This window comes from Felis catus, chromosome C1, assembly GCF_018350175.1.
Source record: "Felis catus isolate Fca126 chromosome C1, F.catus_Fca126_mat1.0, whole genome shotgun sequence".
Classification (NCBI taxonomy): domain Eukaryota; kingdom Metazoa; phylum Chordata; class Mammalia; order Carnivora; family Felidae; genus Felis; species Felis catus.
In genome coordinates, this window is record NC_058375.1 from 19,465,584 (window position 1) to 19,481,814 (window position 16,231).

General features: G+C 55.6%; 1 protein-coding gene across 3 annotated transcripts; it reads left to right on the forward strand.

The window, feature by feature from the left end:
- Positions 1–1,693: 1,693 nt before the first annotated feature.
- Positions 1,694–15,909, forward strand: EXTL1 (exostosin like glycosyltransferase 1). 3 transcript variants are annotated; one of them, XM_006934422.5, is made up of 12 exons: positions 1,694–2,466; positions 8,792–8,882; positions 9,171–9,278; positions 10,105–10,224; positions 10,809–10,941; positions 11,165–11,271; positions 12,253–12,342; positions 13,171–13,257; positions 13,647–13,807; positions 14,856–15,027; positions 15,198–15,373; positions 15,693–15,909. In XM_006934422.5, exons 1-11 carry the CDS (start codon positions 1,694–1,696, stop codon positions 15,366–15,368), a joined length of 2,013 nt encoding a protein of 670 aa, XP_006934484.3. In that variant the 3' UTR covers positions 15,369–15,373; positions 15,693–15,909. The 3 variants fall into 3 exon arrangements, with proteins under 3 accessions (XP_006934484.3, XP_006934483.3, XP_006934485.3); XM_006934421.5 differs by having other exon boundaries at positions 15,198–15,909; XM_006934423.5 differs by lacking the exon at positions 12,253–12,342 and having other exon boundaries at positions 15,198–15,909.
- The last annotated feature ends 322 nt before the right edge of the window (positions 15,910–16,231 follow it).

Here is a 16,231-nt window from a genome sequence, read left to right on the forward strand (position 1 = left end):
GTTCCTGGCAGCCAGCGTCTGTGTCTCCCTCTTCGCCTCGGTGATTCTTCAGTGGGTGACATCACCCATTCCTGATTCCCCTTTCAGAGCACAGACGAAGAAACTGAGCAAGGGAACCCCACAATGGCTGTGGACTAACAGACAGTCAAATTCAACCTCAGGTAAAACTTACCATATGGACTGGAAGATGAGCACCAAGGCCTCTCCTACAGAGCTCTAGACAAAGGCAGACCCGGGCACCTGTGAGAGGTGCCAGGAGTGGGCCCCAAAAGGCTGCAGCTAGATGAGATTGAGAGGTGGTGCTGAAGAAGGAGGGAGGACGGATCCTGGGAATCCTTGAGAGCATCTTACCCAACAACACCCACCCCTCCCATCCCCCCCCTGCCTCCCCCCACCCCTTCCTGCTTCACTTTTCTCATCTGTTGACTTTCTCATCAGCTGATTTATAGACTCCCTGCAAACATACCCCCAGCTGGGGTGGCCAGGGGGAAGCTCTAAGGAGTAGGGTCAGGAGTTCAGGGTTCAAATCCCTGCTCTGCCACCTCTTAGTTTAGGAAGATACCACTCTCCCCTCTGAGCTTCACTTTTCTTCACCTGTAAAGAATGACAACCTCTTCGACCTCTTCCTTGGAGGGCGCGTGTGTGAATTCAGAGACTCAGGCTGTGACAGCCTGAGGCAAACTGTGAGGTGCGGGTCCTGCTGCTGAGGATTATTGGCCATTGAGGAAACCGGTTTGGAAGGGGTTAAGCCGAGACCCTGCCTCCCAGGCAGGAGCGAATCCAGGCTGGCAGGGGAGGAGCCAGGCTGGGAAAGAGATCTAGTCGGGGCCAGATGCAACCCTGAGAGGGACCAGGAAAAGACACCGGCAGGGCTGCGGAGGGGGGGCCACGGGACAGGGGCGTGGGGCAGGGTCCCTGGCCTCTGCACCAAGATAGCTCCAAGCCAGAGGGTGCAGGACCGGCTGCTAGGGGTGGGGGAGGAGGAGTCGAGCTCCCTGAGCTGGGGGGGACAGCGGCAGGGTGGGAGAAGACTAGGACCCAGAGCACTCCCGGCCCCCCAGGCGGAGGGCACTGCTTCAGTCGGCCTTGACCTCAGTTGACCCTGATAGCCCACATGGGGCGCAGGGTCTAATTTTAGCTCCAGCCACTAGGCCCACAGCCCAGAAGTGCCCGCCAGTGGGCACAGGGGCGGCCAGGGCTACTCAGGGGCCACTTGGACAAGGGGAGGATTGGGGAGGCCAGCCTTGCATGCTGGCCAAGCCACCTCCTGTGAGAGCCCCCACGGGTCCCCCATGGCCTGGCAGACTGCCCGCCTCTCCTTTGAGGCCAAGGTCAGGGGGTGCAGCCAGGAGGACAGAAGGACACGGCCTTGCAGTGCGGTCAGGGTTGCATCAGCTGAGCAGTGCCCAGGGGCAGGGGGCCCTGCTGAGAGGGCAAAGGCTGGCTTGGCTGTCCGAAGGCCAACGAAGCAGATTCCTGACTGTAGGTAGGCAAGGCCAGAAAGCCGGGTCCTACCTGGGCTCCTTGTGCCTGGCTGGTGACCTGCTGTTTGACCTCACACAGGCAGCCTGCTCTCCATGGGCCTCAGTCTTCCCATCTACAACAATGAAGACGCTGAACTAGAAGGCTGATTCCAGCTCCACCCACAAGCCCCTGCTCCTGCTTTCCCCCAGCCCTGGCTGCGGGTGGCCACATGCAGTCGTGGAGAGGCAAGTCCCTCTGGCTGGCACTCTCGGCCTCTTGGCTCCTCGTCCTCCTGAGAGTCTTCCCCCTTCTCCGCCTGGCGGTGCCTGCCAGACCTTGGGCAAGTGCCCCCCAAGGCTGGCCCCACTGGCTGGATACAGAGCTCCTGCCGAGTTTCTCCCAGCCTGGGGAACTCCCAGAAGATGCCCCTCAACCTCCTCAAGCACCCCGTGGTGGCGGCTGCGACTGGGGGGCTTGCTTTGACGCCTCGAAGTGCAGGACTGGTGGTCTCAAGGTATTCGTGCACCCGGTGGCTGGACCCATCTCTGCCGCTCACCGCAAGATCCTGGCGTCCATTGAGAGCTCCCGCTACCACACGGCCAGCCCTGAGGAGGCCTGCCTCCTCCTCTTCCTCAGCCTGGAAGTCCCAGCTGGAGAGTGCAGCCCAGTGCCCCAGCAATGGAATGGGGGAAGGAACCATCTGGTCCTCGATCTCCACCCAGCCCCCTGCCCCCAGACCTTCCAGCTGGGACGGGCGATGGTGGCCAAGGCCAGCCCCACAGCGGACACCTTCCGGCCTGGCTTTGACGTGGCCCTCCCGCTTCTCCCTGAAGCCCACCCATTGCGAGGTGGGGCACCTGGCCAGCTGCGACAGCACAGCCCCCACCCCGGGGTGCCCCTGCTAGCCCTGGCAGAGGAGAGGGGCAGGTGGCGCACAGCAGGCACTGACCCCTCTGCCTGTCCCTGGGATGGGCGCTGTGAGCAGGACCGTGGACCCGAGCAGTAAGTGGACCTTTACCCTTGGGGGCTGGGTGGGAAGGGTCTGCAGTGGGAATGAGCTCAGAGGGCAGGGTGGAGGGCAGGATTGAGATGGGGTGGGAGAACCGGCCTGGCCTCAGCTGCAACAGGAGGGGATCAGGTTAGACAGAGAGAAAACACCACCAAGAGGGTGCTTTGCCGTAAGGGGTGTCCGAAGTGGATTCTGGAGTCTCCCTTGGGGGAGTCTTTAAAAACAAAAACATGCCTCCCTCCTGCTTACTCTTTTTCTCTTACTCCGGTTCCTCCTTCCCTAATATTTTAACATTACACATCTATAGTGGTCACTCTGTCCCAAGTTAGAAATAATAGTTACAATAAAATAATGCTAACTGCTGTCATCTGTTTGTGTACCAGACGCTAAGCTCAGAGAGGTTAAGTAACTTGTCTGAGGCCATCCAGACAACAAGAGCACAGCCAGTGTTTACATCCAGAGTTGCTTATTTCCAGAGCCTGAAGCATTAGAATTCGGAGTTTTAACCAAGAGTTTACGATCAACCCATCAAATGCCTCAGAGCCGTGGAGATTAAGAGCTGGTCACAGATGGAAGTTGCTCCTGTGTCTAACTTGGGGGATTAGCCTCTCAAGGAAACAGCTTTGGGTTACGACAAATATGAATGGGGTCAGACCTCCAGAAGAACTTGCCACCTGGAGACGTCTAAGGGGCATGGTGGCCTATGGGACGTGGAGAGTTGTTCCGAAACTGCTCTCTCCCTGGGCTAGTTGGGGTGACACGCTTCAGGTGATGGGGCAGTTAACCCCTAAGCACCCTACCCCTCCTGCACCCCCAGGAGCCCAGCGGTGTCCAAAAGGCTGGTTGAGCAGGCAGGAACCAGAGCCCTTTGGAGGTTGTCCGGGGCCCCTGGGGCAGAGGGTTCCTTCTCCATCTCTGGGGCAGACCCGATTTGGAACCTGTCAGTCTGGTGTCCTTCTGTGGCTCCCTCCCTCAGGTATCTCCCTGTTCTCTGCTAGAACAACATGGGCTGTTTTCGGCTCTACCTCCCTCCTAGGAATTCTTCACGTGGCCAAGCTCCATTTTCGCCTCTGCGTCTCAGGGGGTCTCATGGGAATGCAATCACTCTCCCTCCTGAAGGCACATGGCCTCCAGGGAGCCCCAATTGCCCTTCTGCCTGGACCCACCCCTAGCAGGCATCCTCAGCAGTGATCTGAAAAGTTGGGGAACCCCCCCCCCCGCTCCAGGCACCTCAAACTCAGAGCTCAGACAGAGCTTACCTTCCATGAACAAGTTTCTCTTGCTCGCCAGGGCCCTGCCTCACTTTCTGATTAGGCACTTAGCTATTCTTGATTAGAGGAAGTTCTAGCTGACTTTAGTTACTGCTGTATGCAGTTGCTGACTGGTGAATCTGAAAGCTGTTTCAGTCTGAACTGCGTTGAGAAACCAACAGTAAAGGAGCTGCATTCAGTAGGTGAACTGTTGACTCGCTGAATGTTTACCGATTGATCCAAAATTGGCCAGAACTGGTCAAGGCTTCCTAATCAGTGGGGGCCACCCTCTAAGTAGCATTGTTGATGAGCGCGTTCCCCACGTGTGATGGCTGGCAGCCTCTGACTGCCCTCTGAACTTCCAGAAGTTCTCTCTTTGGCCTCAGCCCACCTGCAGGGGGACAGGACTTATAATCTCCGGAGTAGCTGGAGCCTCAGTTTCCCTGAGGTGCCACGCAGCTGCCTGAACCAGCCAGACAGTATAGGGACGGAATGAGAGAGGGAGGCCACCAGCCACGGGGCAGCCCTCGGAGGGTGGCCTGAATAAACAAGTACTGGCCAGAGAAAGAGGCAATTCATAGTCTCTGCCACCATCCCACGGCCACTGTCCCATATTCACTGGGCGGGGGAGGGGCGGAAGCCAACACGTGGGGAGAGCTTGCTCTGGGCCAGGTGCTGCGCCAGCCACTTTGCACAAGTCGTGCACACTCAAGTACCCTTCAAGGGAGGTTATTATTATTCCCATTTCAGGGAAAAGGAAACTGAGGCTCCGAGAGGGGGAGGGAGCCAGCCGAGGCTCTTTGGTGAACAGCTCCTCAATTCACCACGGCCTCCCTCAGGTTTCTGATGGGACGGCTAGAGGGGCAGCGGCAGCGGTGGAGTCTGGGGTTAAACCCTGCACTTCTGGCCACAAAGCCCACATTTTTCCACCTTCGCTGAACAGTCTTCTGTTCCTTTGGAATAAGCCTCCGCCCATTTAAATTGTTACTTATTTATTTTTATGAATAGGGAATTCATTCACATGGTACCAAATTCCAAAGGCACAAAAGGGCACACAGCAAAACTCCCTCCCACCCCCGTCTCTGGCCACCCAGTTTTCCTTCCTGGAGCCAAACACCGTTTCTAGCTTCTCTTGTGTCTTTTCTGAGGTACTCTGTGTGTGCACAAACAACACGTATATGCGCTCTCCCCCATTTGGGTTGTTTTTTTTTTTTTAACATAAATTCAGTTCATGTGTTCAAGTCCCCTGGCCTTTCTCCTTTGGATATAGGAGGCGCGGTGCCTAGGGCCCATGACACCTTTAGGGACCCATGAAAACATTTTCATTTCTTTGAAAATCAGAAGAAAAAAATGAACTTTAAATAGAAGAAAATGTTTTGGGGTGCATGGGTGGCTCAGTCAGTTGAGCGTCTGACTCTTGATTTCAACTCAGGTGGCTCAGTCGCTTAAGTGTCCAACTTCAGCTCAGGTCGTGATCTCCCAGGTTGTGAGTTCGAGCCCCACGATGGGCTCTGTGCTGCCAGCTCAGAGCCTGGAACCTGCTTTGGATTCTGGGTCTCCCTCTCTCTCTGCCCCTCCCCTACTTGCACTGTGTCTCTCTATCTCTTTCAAAAATAAATAAGCATTTTAAAAAAATTAAAAAAAAAAAAAAACAACTCACGTCATGATCCCAGGGTCATGGGATCAAGCCCTGTGTCAGGCTCTGTGCTGAGCGTGGCGCCTGTTTAAGATTCTCTCTCTCTGCTCATCTCCCCTGCTCATGCTCCCTCCCTCTCTAAAAGAGAAAAGAAAAAAAATAATTTAAACAGAATAAAATGTTTTAATATATAATATTAATATTTCTTTTTTTAATTGTTTTTGAGAGAGAGAGAGCATGTGTGTGGGCACGCACGCACCAACAAGCAGGGGAGGGGCAGAGGGGGAGAGAGAGAATCTTTTTTTTTTTTTTTTAATTTTTTTTTTTTAACGTTTATTTATTTTTGAGACAGAGAGAGACAGAGCATGAACGGGGGAGGGGCAGAGAGAGAGGGAGACACAGAATCGGAAGCAGGCTCCAGGCTCTGAGCCATCAGCCCAGAGCCTGACGCGGGGCTCGAACTCACGGACCGCGAGATCGTGACCTGAGCTGAAGTCGGACGCTTAACCGACTGAGCCACCCAGGCGCCCCGAGAGAGAGAATCTTAATTAAGCAGGTTCCACGCCCAGCGTAGAACACACTGCAGGGTTCAGTCTCATGATTGTGAGATCATGACTTCAGCTGAAACCAAGAGTCAGACGCTTAGGGGTGCCTGGGTGACTCAGTAGATTGAGCATCTGACTTTGGCTCAGGTTATGACCTCAGAGTTCATGACTTTGAGCCCCCCATCAGGCTCTGTGGGGACAGCTCAGAGCCTGGAGCCTGCTTCGGATTCTGTGTCTCCCTCCCTCTCTGCCCCTCCCCCCCTCATGCTCTGTTGCTCTCTCTTTCCCTCAAAAATAAACGCAAATTTTTTTTTTAAAAAAAGAGTCAGACGTTTAACTGACTGAGCCACCCAGGTGCCAGTTCTTTTTTAAGATTTATTTTTAAATAATCTCTACACCTGACATGGGCTTGAACATACAACCCCAATATCAAGAGTCACATGTTCCACCAACTGAACCAGCCAGGTACTCTGGTATTTTCATTTTTATACCAACAATGATCAAATGTAATTTATATAGAGAGAGATACAGATATAGATCATGACCTGAGCTGAAGTCAGATGTTTAACTGACTGAGCCACCCCCCCCTTTTTTTTTTAATAGCAGAGGGGCCCCAAAGGCCAAAGCGCCTAGGACACATGGAGGTCACAACGTGGCCCTGGCTATAGCCAGGCCTCAATAGAGCCTAGTGGAGCCATGGGGCCGTGGTGGGGCCACACTGACTCCAATCTTGGGCACTGAGACCCTGAGTCTGGGGCAAGTACCTTATATGGTCACAGGACCCTAAGACTTCATTGGCAGTTACCATGAAGCCCCCTCCATAACACACTCACACACACATTCAGGTGCTGATCCAGATCTGCTTGTTTACCTCTACCAATGGGGATCTCACCATCTCTCAAGGCCACCCACTCACTACTCTGCCAGATCCATTACTACAACTTGTGCTGAAAATGACCTTTTGGACATTTGGTCCATGGTCCTGCGTCTATCCTTTATTGCACACTGAACGTTCATTCATTTAGCAGCCATTACCTGTCCATTCTCTGCCAGGTGCTCTGCTAGGCCCTGGGGATGCTAAGGTGAGGAAGGCACGGCCCCTGTCCTTAAGCTGTTCGGTCTTATGGGAGAGACAGATAAGTCACTGGTTATGACACACATTGTTAAGCAGAGAGATGCTGTGCCAGCTACCTTGGTGTCTCCTCTACGTCAGAGCTATGTGACCTCTCTAGGCCTCGGTTTCCTCATCTGCAAACAGGGCACTAACAGCATGTACTTCCCATCTCTGAGGGAGTTGCTGTGAGAAGGAAGTGAGTTAATATGTGTAAAGCATGTAGTGCCTGAACAAAGTACATGCTCAGTAAAAGCTGGCATGGCTCATTACCACTGTGGTGCACACAGAAGCCGTGGGGGCAGAGAGGAGGGAGCCATCTCTGGAAGGATCAAGGAGGGCTTCCCAGAGGAGGCGAAGTTTGAGCTTAGACATTTAAGATCGAGTAGGAAGAATTCCTTGGGTTATAAGTCAGAGAGGGGTGTCCCAGGCACTCCCTCAGGAGAAGGATATACAGAGACACAGAGGAGAGGACAGTGGAGGTTTGTGAGGACTGAGGGTACAGTTTATTCAGAAAGCTCTTTGTCTCTGGGTTCTCTGAAGCCGTAAACTTATGAGTTTTCAGCCCCCAAGGGCTTTACTGGGGAGGGGAGGAGGGCTGTGGCTGGCTGGTGCTGTGGCACCAATGAGGTGGAGAATGTCCTGTTGTCTAACGTGTGGCTTCTCCCAGAAGAAGCCTGGTGACCACCTGAGCAGTGGAGACAGAAGGCAGGAGGCAGAACCCCTGGGAGACCCCCTAAGCAGCAGCAGTGGGGTCGTTCAGATAACCCAGGGGCAGGAGTTAGCATATTTGATTCTAGTTCCAGCTCTGCTCCAACCCTTTCTGAGACCCTCAGCTAGTCCTTGGGTCTCTCTGAGATTCAGTACCCCCCCATCTGTTCAGTGGGGGTTAGTCCAGAGGCTAAGCACTCCAAGGACTGCTTCTTGAAGGTTCAGACTCAGACCAGATAGGCTGTAGCTGAGGAGGGTCTGGGACCCTCGGGGCCATATTCATCAGTCGCATTCTGAGCAGGCGTGTGAGCCCAGGAGTCCTGCCCCTCCAGGCCCTCCCTGCACCTCCCAGTAGCTAGGTCATGAGCACTGCTTCCCTGGGTGGGCATTTGCAGGGAGGTGGCTCCTGCCCATCCCCCCACAAATACACACAGCCTGAGTGTGGCCCAGGGGGTGGGGGGAGAAGGTGGGAGGAACAGAGGAGGCCTGTCCTCTGGGCAAGGGGGCCTCTGGGCAGCAGCTTCCTGTGCGGTTCCAGGCTGGGGGCCCAGCCCACCTCCTGACAGAGGAGCCTTTCATGGGCCTGGGCTCTCGGGCTGGGGGGAAGGCTGGGCAAGGGGGCCAATCAGGTGAGGGCTGCCCCAGAATCTGCGTGTGGCAGAGCAGTGGGCTGGCAAACGTGTGCCTGTCCAAGTCAGACCAGGCCTTGGAAACAGCTGGTCCCACTACCTCCCATTTTGCAAATGAGGAAGCCGAGATCCAGAGAAGAGAAGGGGAGATGTGTAAGACCACCAAGGATAGAAGCAGAACTAGAACCCAGGGCTCCTGCCTCCTAGCCCAACCACGAGTGAGGGGCAAGTGTGAAGCTTGGTGTGTGTTAGTGTTCAGTGTGTGGCTGTGTGTGTGCATGAGGGTTAATGTATGAAGCACGGATGATGGGCTTGCATGTTCTGAATTTGCGAGTGTTCGTGTGGGGGGTTGGGGAACCATCCAGGGAGCCAGGTGGGGTGAGGGGCCGCTGTCTCAGGCCTCATATGTGTGGGACCCCTTCCTGTACCTCCTTAGGACCCACCCTGGGGGAACGCTACCCAATGCCACCTTCTGCCTCATCCCCAGCCACCGTCCTGATGCCTTGCACTTCCTTCAAGCCCTGCAGGTACAACCCCAACTTAGGCATCCCCTGTCCCTGTCCCCCACACTCCGGAGCTGGCAGGGTACTTCTGGACTCAGGCCAACGGGAAGGGGCAGGGAGCAGCCCATTCCCTTACTCTGGGACTCAGGCGTGCCTACAGCCACACTCACCACACCCTCTGTAGAATAACCCACTCTTCTCTCTTCTTTGCCCCTTGCCCCCAACCAAATCAGCTGCTAATTTGGAACCAAGGGAGGGGGAATGTGTGTAGGATATAGGACTGGGCTCCCCAGTGACTCCTGTTTCCCCCAGGCTGGCTGCATCCCTGTGCTTCTCAGCCCTCGGTGGGAGCTGCCCTTCTCCGAGGTCATCGATTGGACCAAGGCGGCCATTGTAGCTGATGAGAGACTCCCATTTCAGGTAGCTCAGGGCCCTGCCTACAGGATGGGGACTGGCCCCCAGACTGATCTCAGTCCTCATTCCTATCCTCTTATGTGCATAGTGATGATTTTGCCCCAAACCCCAAGCCTCTGGGGCTCCCAGAGGATCAGAACTCCTGAGGGTCCTAAGAGCAAGTTGTGAGCCTTTTCCAGCCTCAGTTCCCCCATCTGTACAACGGGATAGGTTAGATCAGATGATCTCCACGGGCCCAGCTCCACTGGTCCATGACTGGACTAACTTAAAGGAAAGCCACAGAAAAATCCCAAATCTGAGTGCCTCCACGGAGGCTGGGGTGGGGAAAACAAAATGCACAGTGACTTTTCCAGCTGATGAAACTAACCTGCCTGGCTCTGAAAAACGTAGGCATAAGCCTTGAATCCCCTGAGAAGTGAGAGCGGTATGGCAGTTAATAATAATAGCTACCAGTCGCTTAGTCAATAGCTTACCAGTCGCTACTTACAGCACTTACTGTGTATTATCTCATTGAATCCTCACAATTACCCTATGAGGCAGGTACTATTACCATCCCCTCTTTACAGATGAGGACAAAGACGCAGAGAGGCTAAGTGGTTTGTCTGCAGTCACACAGTTACTAAGTGGCATTTAGGCCCAGCTCTGTGTGACCCTTGAACTCTTGACTGCTAAGTCACCTGGGACTTGGCCAAGGGTAGCTGCAGCTAACCCACTTGAAAAACCGTGGGGAGAAGGCTTCTGGTTCCCAGACCTCCAACCTGGATTGTCCCCACCCCAGAGTCAGTCAAAGACAAGGCCCCGTGACTTCTCCTTTTCTCTCTCCGTGCTTCAGGTCCTCGCTGCCCTCCAGGAGATGCCCCTCACGCGGGTCCTTGCCCTGCGTCAGCAGACCCAGTTTCTATGGGATGCCTACTTCTCCTCGGTGGAGAAGGTCATGCATACCACCCTGGAGGTGAGGGGCACTTACATGCTGGGGGCCATGGTGCTTGGCTCCTGCCTCTCCCCTGCTCCTTCTCCGCACCCCTCTCTCTGGACACTTCTTCTGCCCCAGTATTTGGACGTCCCCCTTGAAGCTGCCTCAGGATGAATCTGAGACTTGACTCTGAGCTCTTGGACAAGTGCCTTCTCCAGTCTTGGCCTCAGTTTCCCCCTCTGTAGAAGGACAGCTCTGGTTAATAGATTTCAAGGCACGTGCCACCTTGCCAGGCCAGGTGATGGGCAGTGGCTGCCTGGGGTGCTGGGTTAAAAGGGATTCTGGGTCCACAAAGAATGTCACAACTTGCTAGCGCTGTCTGCCATGAGTGAGGAAAGAAAGGCAGGGAGCAAGCACATCGTCATCCGCCAACTCCGGACACCATCACTGAGTGTCCCTACTCTGGATTTCTGCCCCTGAACCCCTTGGTGACGCAGCTGCTGCCCTCCCTGGAGCCTGGAGGGGGAGGGGCGGGGCTCCGCCAGGGCCCCGGCCCGTACTTCCCCAGACCCCGCCCACAGCCACGCCGGCCACTGCCTCTGCACAGCCCTCTCATTTCACAGATTATTCAGGACCGGATCTTTGGAGCATCTGCTCACGCCTCGCTACTGTGGAACAGCCCCCCGGGTGCACTCCTGGCCTTGCCCACTTTTTCCACAAGCCCCTCGGACTTCCCCTTCTACCACCTACAACGGGGTACGCCCTGGGGGTGGGACAATGGGGTACGTCCTGGGGGTGGGACAACTTGAAGTCCCTTCACCAGCTCTTTCCCAGTCTGTCCCAGCCTCAACCATACAGTCCGGCCAAGCCCTTGCCTGATTCTCCAACAGCTCTCCTGGCTCCCGGAGTCCCCAGCTCAGGTCACTCTTTAGGCGGTCCGGTCCCCTCCTACCCTAACAACCGTGTCTCATTCCCTCAGGCTCGCGCCCTGTGGGCAGGTTCAGCGCCCTGATCTGGGTGGGGGCCCCAGGTCAGCCCCCTCTGAAGCTCATCCAGGCGGTGGCAGGCTCCCAGAACTGTGCCCAGGTCTGTCCCCTTGCCCGCTGGGGTCTTGGGATCCAGGGTGGGGGGCCGGGACAAGGTCAGGGCCCTTGAAGACCATCTAGACCCCAAGCATAACCACACATTTGGCGGGGAGGCACATCCCTGCCCTCCTATTTAAGTCCCAAGTTTCTTGTTCCTTTCCTCCCTCCTTCCCTCATGGAAATTGACAAAATCATCAGCCCCTTGCGGAGGCTGGAGAAGTAAACGTACATTCATGTGTTAACCCATCAGTCATTCTCTGAGTGTCCGGCCATGGGCTTGATGCTGGGGATGCAGAGAAAAAGCAGGAAAGGATTCTGCCCTGGATTCAGATTCAGTCAGCATTCCCTTCCCTGGCACACACTGTCAAATCTCACTTCCAGAGAAGCCACGTAGCCTTGAGAGGATTCACAGGGGAGGGAAGCACTTAACTCAGCCAGCGACAGACAGAGCAGATCCACAGATGCGACATGTGAGCTGGGCTGAGAACGATAAAGGAGCAGAAGAGAATGAAAGCCTTTTGGGAGAAGATGGGGATGGGACATGGGGTCAGGGCCCAGGCTAGGGGTTGCCACGACTGACTCTGTATCCTTTTTTAAATGTTTATTTCGTTTTGAGAAAGAGATAGAGCATGCGCAGGGGAGGGGCAGAGAGAAAGGGAGACACAGAATCTGAAGCAGGCTCTAGGCTCTGAGCGGTCAGTCAGCACAGAGCCCGACGTGGGGCTCAAACTCATGAACTGTGAGATCATGACCTGAGCCGAAGCCAGACGCTTAACCGACAGCCATCCAGGTGCCCCGACAACTGACTCTCTTCAGGTCTAGTGCTATAGGTAGCTGCCTTCGCGTCACTGGAATTTCTGCCTTCCAGAACCCCAGAGGCAAAAACAGGGCAGCAATGAAAGACCTTGGCTCCAACTAAACTCTTGCCCAAATTCACAAACACAGCTGCTCTCCCTTCAGGAACACGCCCCTTTCCTCCTAGATCTTGGTTCTCTGGAGCAGTGAGAAACCACCCCCATCCAGGTGGCCTGAGACACCAGTGCCCTTGACAGTCATGGATGGGCAGAGGAAGGTGAGGAGAGTTGCAGAGAGGGGCACAGGAAGGAGGGATTCTGCCCCTGCATGCTGGGAACTGGGGAGGGCACACACAGAGGACTCTATTTGGGCCTGAGCCAAAGCTGGACTTCAAGTTAGGCCTGAAGCTGGAGAGGAAGTCCTCCCTTACTCCTCACTTAAGTATCTCTCCAGGCAGACTTTGTTCTCGTGCTGTGGCAGAGCTTCCTGGAGCTGATGGTCTGACGTGGGTTTCAGCGGCAGACCTAATAGGAATGATTCTCTTCCATCCCTGGCCCTTCTGAATTGTGCTTCCAGAGAACGGGGGTTGTATGTGATGAAAGGAGGCAGAGGGAGTAATGTCGGCTGTCTTGGATGAGCTAGAAGAGAAACCTGGGACCTTAAGGAAATGGGGAGAGGTGGCAGCAAATTGGGCCAGAGGAGGGTGGCTTCTAAGAACCCCGGATGCTGTGAGCCACCTGTGTGCTATGTGCTTCTGGGCGAGGCCCTTCATCTCTCCGGACCCGTTTCTTTCACATGAAGGATGTCTGACTACCCCTCGCAGGGTTGAGGTCAACATGCAATGTGACAAGAGAGGAATCTTGAGGTGTTGAAACCAGAAGGGCCCCTAGATACCAACTGCCCCATTTTACCAAAGGAGAGGCTGAAGTGCAGAGACGTCGAGTGAGTTCCAGGTCCTAAGTCCAGGAAGCTTTGCTGTTTGCACTGCCCTTCCTTCTACAGCACGTCCGCAGGGGCTCCTGCTTAGCAGATATGCAGACAGTCACCGTGGGAGCCTGGGGACGGTTCCCACGGCTGAGGTGGCCTCACCTCCCTCCCACTGCAGGTCAGTGACCGCTTCTTCCCGCACAGAGCCATCAGCACGGATGCCATCCTCAGCCTCGATGGGCACAGCAGTGTTACCACAAGTGAGGTGAGGGCTGGGCCCACGAGGAGCCCAGTGCGTAGTGGGGGACAGAGCCTGAGGGCCCCGGAAGCCCCTCAGATTCCTGGAAGGGGGAGGGGCAGAGGACCAGAGCAGAGGTAAACCCTCCCACTTTTGAAACGATCCCAGGGAGCCAATCACCCTCGTGCTCCACAGACTCTTGAAAACAATTTTCGCCTCCCAACTGAAAAAGCATTGTTTCCAGCTCCCAGTTGGGACACCCAACCCCCACCCCCACCCCCAAGCACTCCTGGAGAATTGTATGCTCGCATCTCCTCTCCCCTGAGTCCCCCCAGATACGGCCTTGCCTCCATATCTCTGGATGTTCCCAACCGGTCAAAAGTCCCTCCTCAGACCTCACTTAACTATCTCGCCAGGTGGACTTTGCTTTTCTGGTATGGCAGAGCTTCCCCGAGCGGATGGTGGGCTTTCTGACGTGGAACCACTTCTGGGATGAGGCCCAGGGTGGCTGGGGCTACACTGCTGAGAGGGCCAATGAGTTCTCCATGGTTCTCACGTCAGCTGCCTTCTACCACAGGTAAAGATGGCGGCCCTGGCCCTGGGAGCAGAGGGCCAGAGACCCCCCTCTCTGAACCACAAGCAGGGTGGTGTGGGAGTGAACATAGCAGTCACTATGTGACCCTGGAGATCCAGGGTCAAGGCCCAGATCTGCCACATCCCAGTTGTGTGATGGGCAAGTCTCCTCACCTCTTGTAAGGCTCAGTTTTGTTACTCGGAAAATGTCTTCTCCTCACAGGGCTGATGTGAAAATCAGGTAAGAAAGCCCTATGAAAGCCTTGGCACACAGATGGTCAACAAATGGTAGCTAGTGTTGTTTTAAGTAGAGCTAAGTAGAGGGTATAGACAGTGTTTGGGTTTGGTGATAGTGGCGACAAGAGAAGGATCCTGAAGCTTTATAAATGTGTGTGTGATGGGTTGGGGACTGTCCCAGACCTTCGAGAAGTTGACCGAAGCACCTGTCTTTGGGGCAGGGACTGAATTCTAGAAGGCCCCTTTAGAGGGGTTCCTTAGACATGTTTAAACCAAGTATGTGTAACCTGGAACCTCTGGTAGATTCTGCAGGGAATTCTCAGCAGGTGAAGAATACCCCTAAGGTCTGCAGGGTGGACCTAGGTTGTCCTGTAGGAGGACTGTGTGAAGCAAGGCTCACCCAGAGCAACATCAGCCTGGTTAATCCACAGCCTTCCCGAAGCTGGTCTTTGGAGCTGCCATATTTAATGGCCTTGGAACCAGCTGATCCCCCACCTCATTCTGGCTGAGTTCAGACTTCAGAACCCAGGGGTGGGGGCCCTAAGGAGCTGTAAGGGAGAAGGCAAGGAGTATACCATCTGCTGAGCACAGATGTCAGAACCACAGAGCACAGAACAGTAGAGAGAGGTTTGTATTTCTGGTGTGAGCTCTCTGAGATGGCCAGGACTCAGAGAGGGGGGCAGAGGGTTCTAAAGAGCCTTGGGGATTGAAGTCAAAGGGAGAGTGAGGTCAGGAGGGAGGAGAATGGGGCCCGGTGGGGCGGGGTGGTGTGTGAATTTGGCTGCAGCCTCTGCCTGTCATTCCCCTTTGCCCAGGTATTACCACACCCTCTTCACCCACTCCCTGCCCAAGGCTCTGAGAACCCTGGCCGATGAAGCACCCACCTGTGTGGACATCCTGATGAACTTCCTGGTAGCAGCAGTCACCAAGCTGCCCCCTATCAAGGTGCCCTATGGGAAGCAGCATCTTGAGGCCACACCTCCACTGGTGAGGAACAAGGGGGACAGGTTGGCACTGGGAGGGCACTGGCTGGGGAAGGGATTCCCTCTCACTGTCTAACCCAAATCCTCTTTGCTGCAGGGTTCGGGGGCTTTGGGGGGGGGGGCGTGGTTCGGAAGGACAGAGGAGACCTCCAACGCATTTCTCCTCCCCTTTAGGTGCCTGGGGGTCCGGAGCCACAGCCGACAGCCCGAGACTGCATCAACCAGATGGCTGCGGGTTTCGGCTACATGCCCCTGGTTTCCTCTCGCCTGCGTCTGGACCCAGTGCTTTTCAAGGACCCGGTGTCCGTGCTGCGCAAGAAGTATCGCAGCCTGGAGAAGCCCTAGGAGCGGTCAGAGGAGCCCCCAGCCCTGCTCCCACCGGGCGCCGCACCTGCTCAGGGCGGGGGAGGCGGTGCATCAGCTCCCTCCCTTGGAACAACTGGAGACCCAATCAAGGCAGCCAGTTAGCTAACACGTCAGATCTCTCTTGGCCAATCACAGCCCTAGCGTCCCAAGGCGCGGGGCCCCGCCCCACCCTCCAGCCCGGCTGCGAGTGGCAGGCCCCAGGGGCAAGGCGCTTGCCCTGCTGCGGCGCCTCTGCCATCGCTGACCCCTTGCCTGGAATGCCTTTCTCGGCTTCTGCGGAACTGACTTCTACTTGTCTTTCAGATCTTCGCCTTCTCCATGGATTTGACTGACCCCCATCCCTGACCCGGATCCTCTGAGCTTTCACAGCCGGGTGTTTCCCACACTGTTCGCGCGGCTTTGCAAGGTACACGGTCAGGCCCCAGGACTAGCCTGGGAGCCCCGGCCATGTCCTCTTCTCTCTGGCTTGGCAAGTGTTACACCAATATTTGACGAACAGATAAAAGAGACATCAACTGCGTGCCCGGCCCTGTGCCGTAGTGGGGAGTATGGACAGTGTGTTGAGTGAGACCAAACTCCGTCTCCCTCCCCCCGCCCCCCGCCCGCCCCTCCACCCGGCCCACGGGGTTCCCAGTCCGGCAGGAAGGCAGCTACCCGCAGATGCCTGTGTTGCCAGGCACGATCTTCGCACCCCAGCAGTGGAACAAAGAGGCGCTGAGAAGCTAGTTTCGGGGCTTTCTTCCCGACCTGGCGGAACATGGGGCCGGGGAGAAAGGGGTTGAGAACGCAGGAGGTCCGTCCCAACCGAGCCCGGGGATGGCGGGGAGCAGTGGTACCCTCAG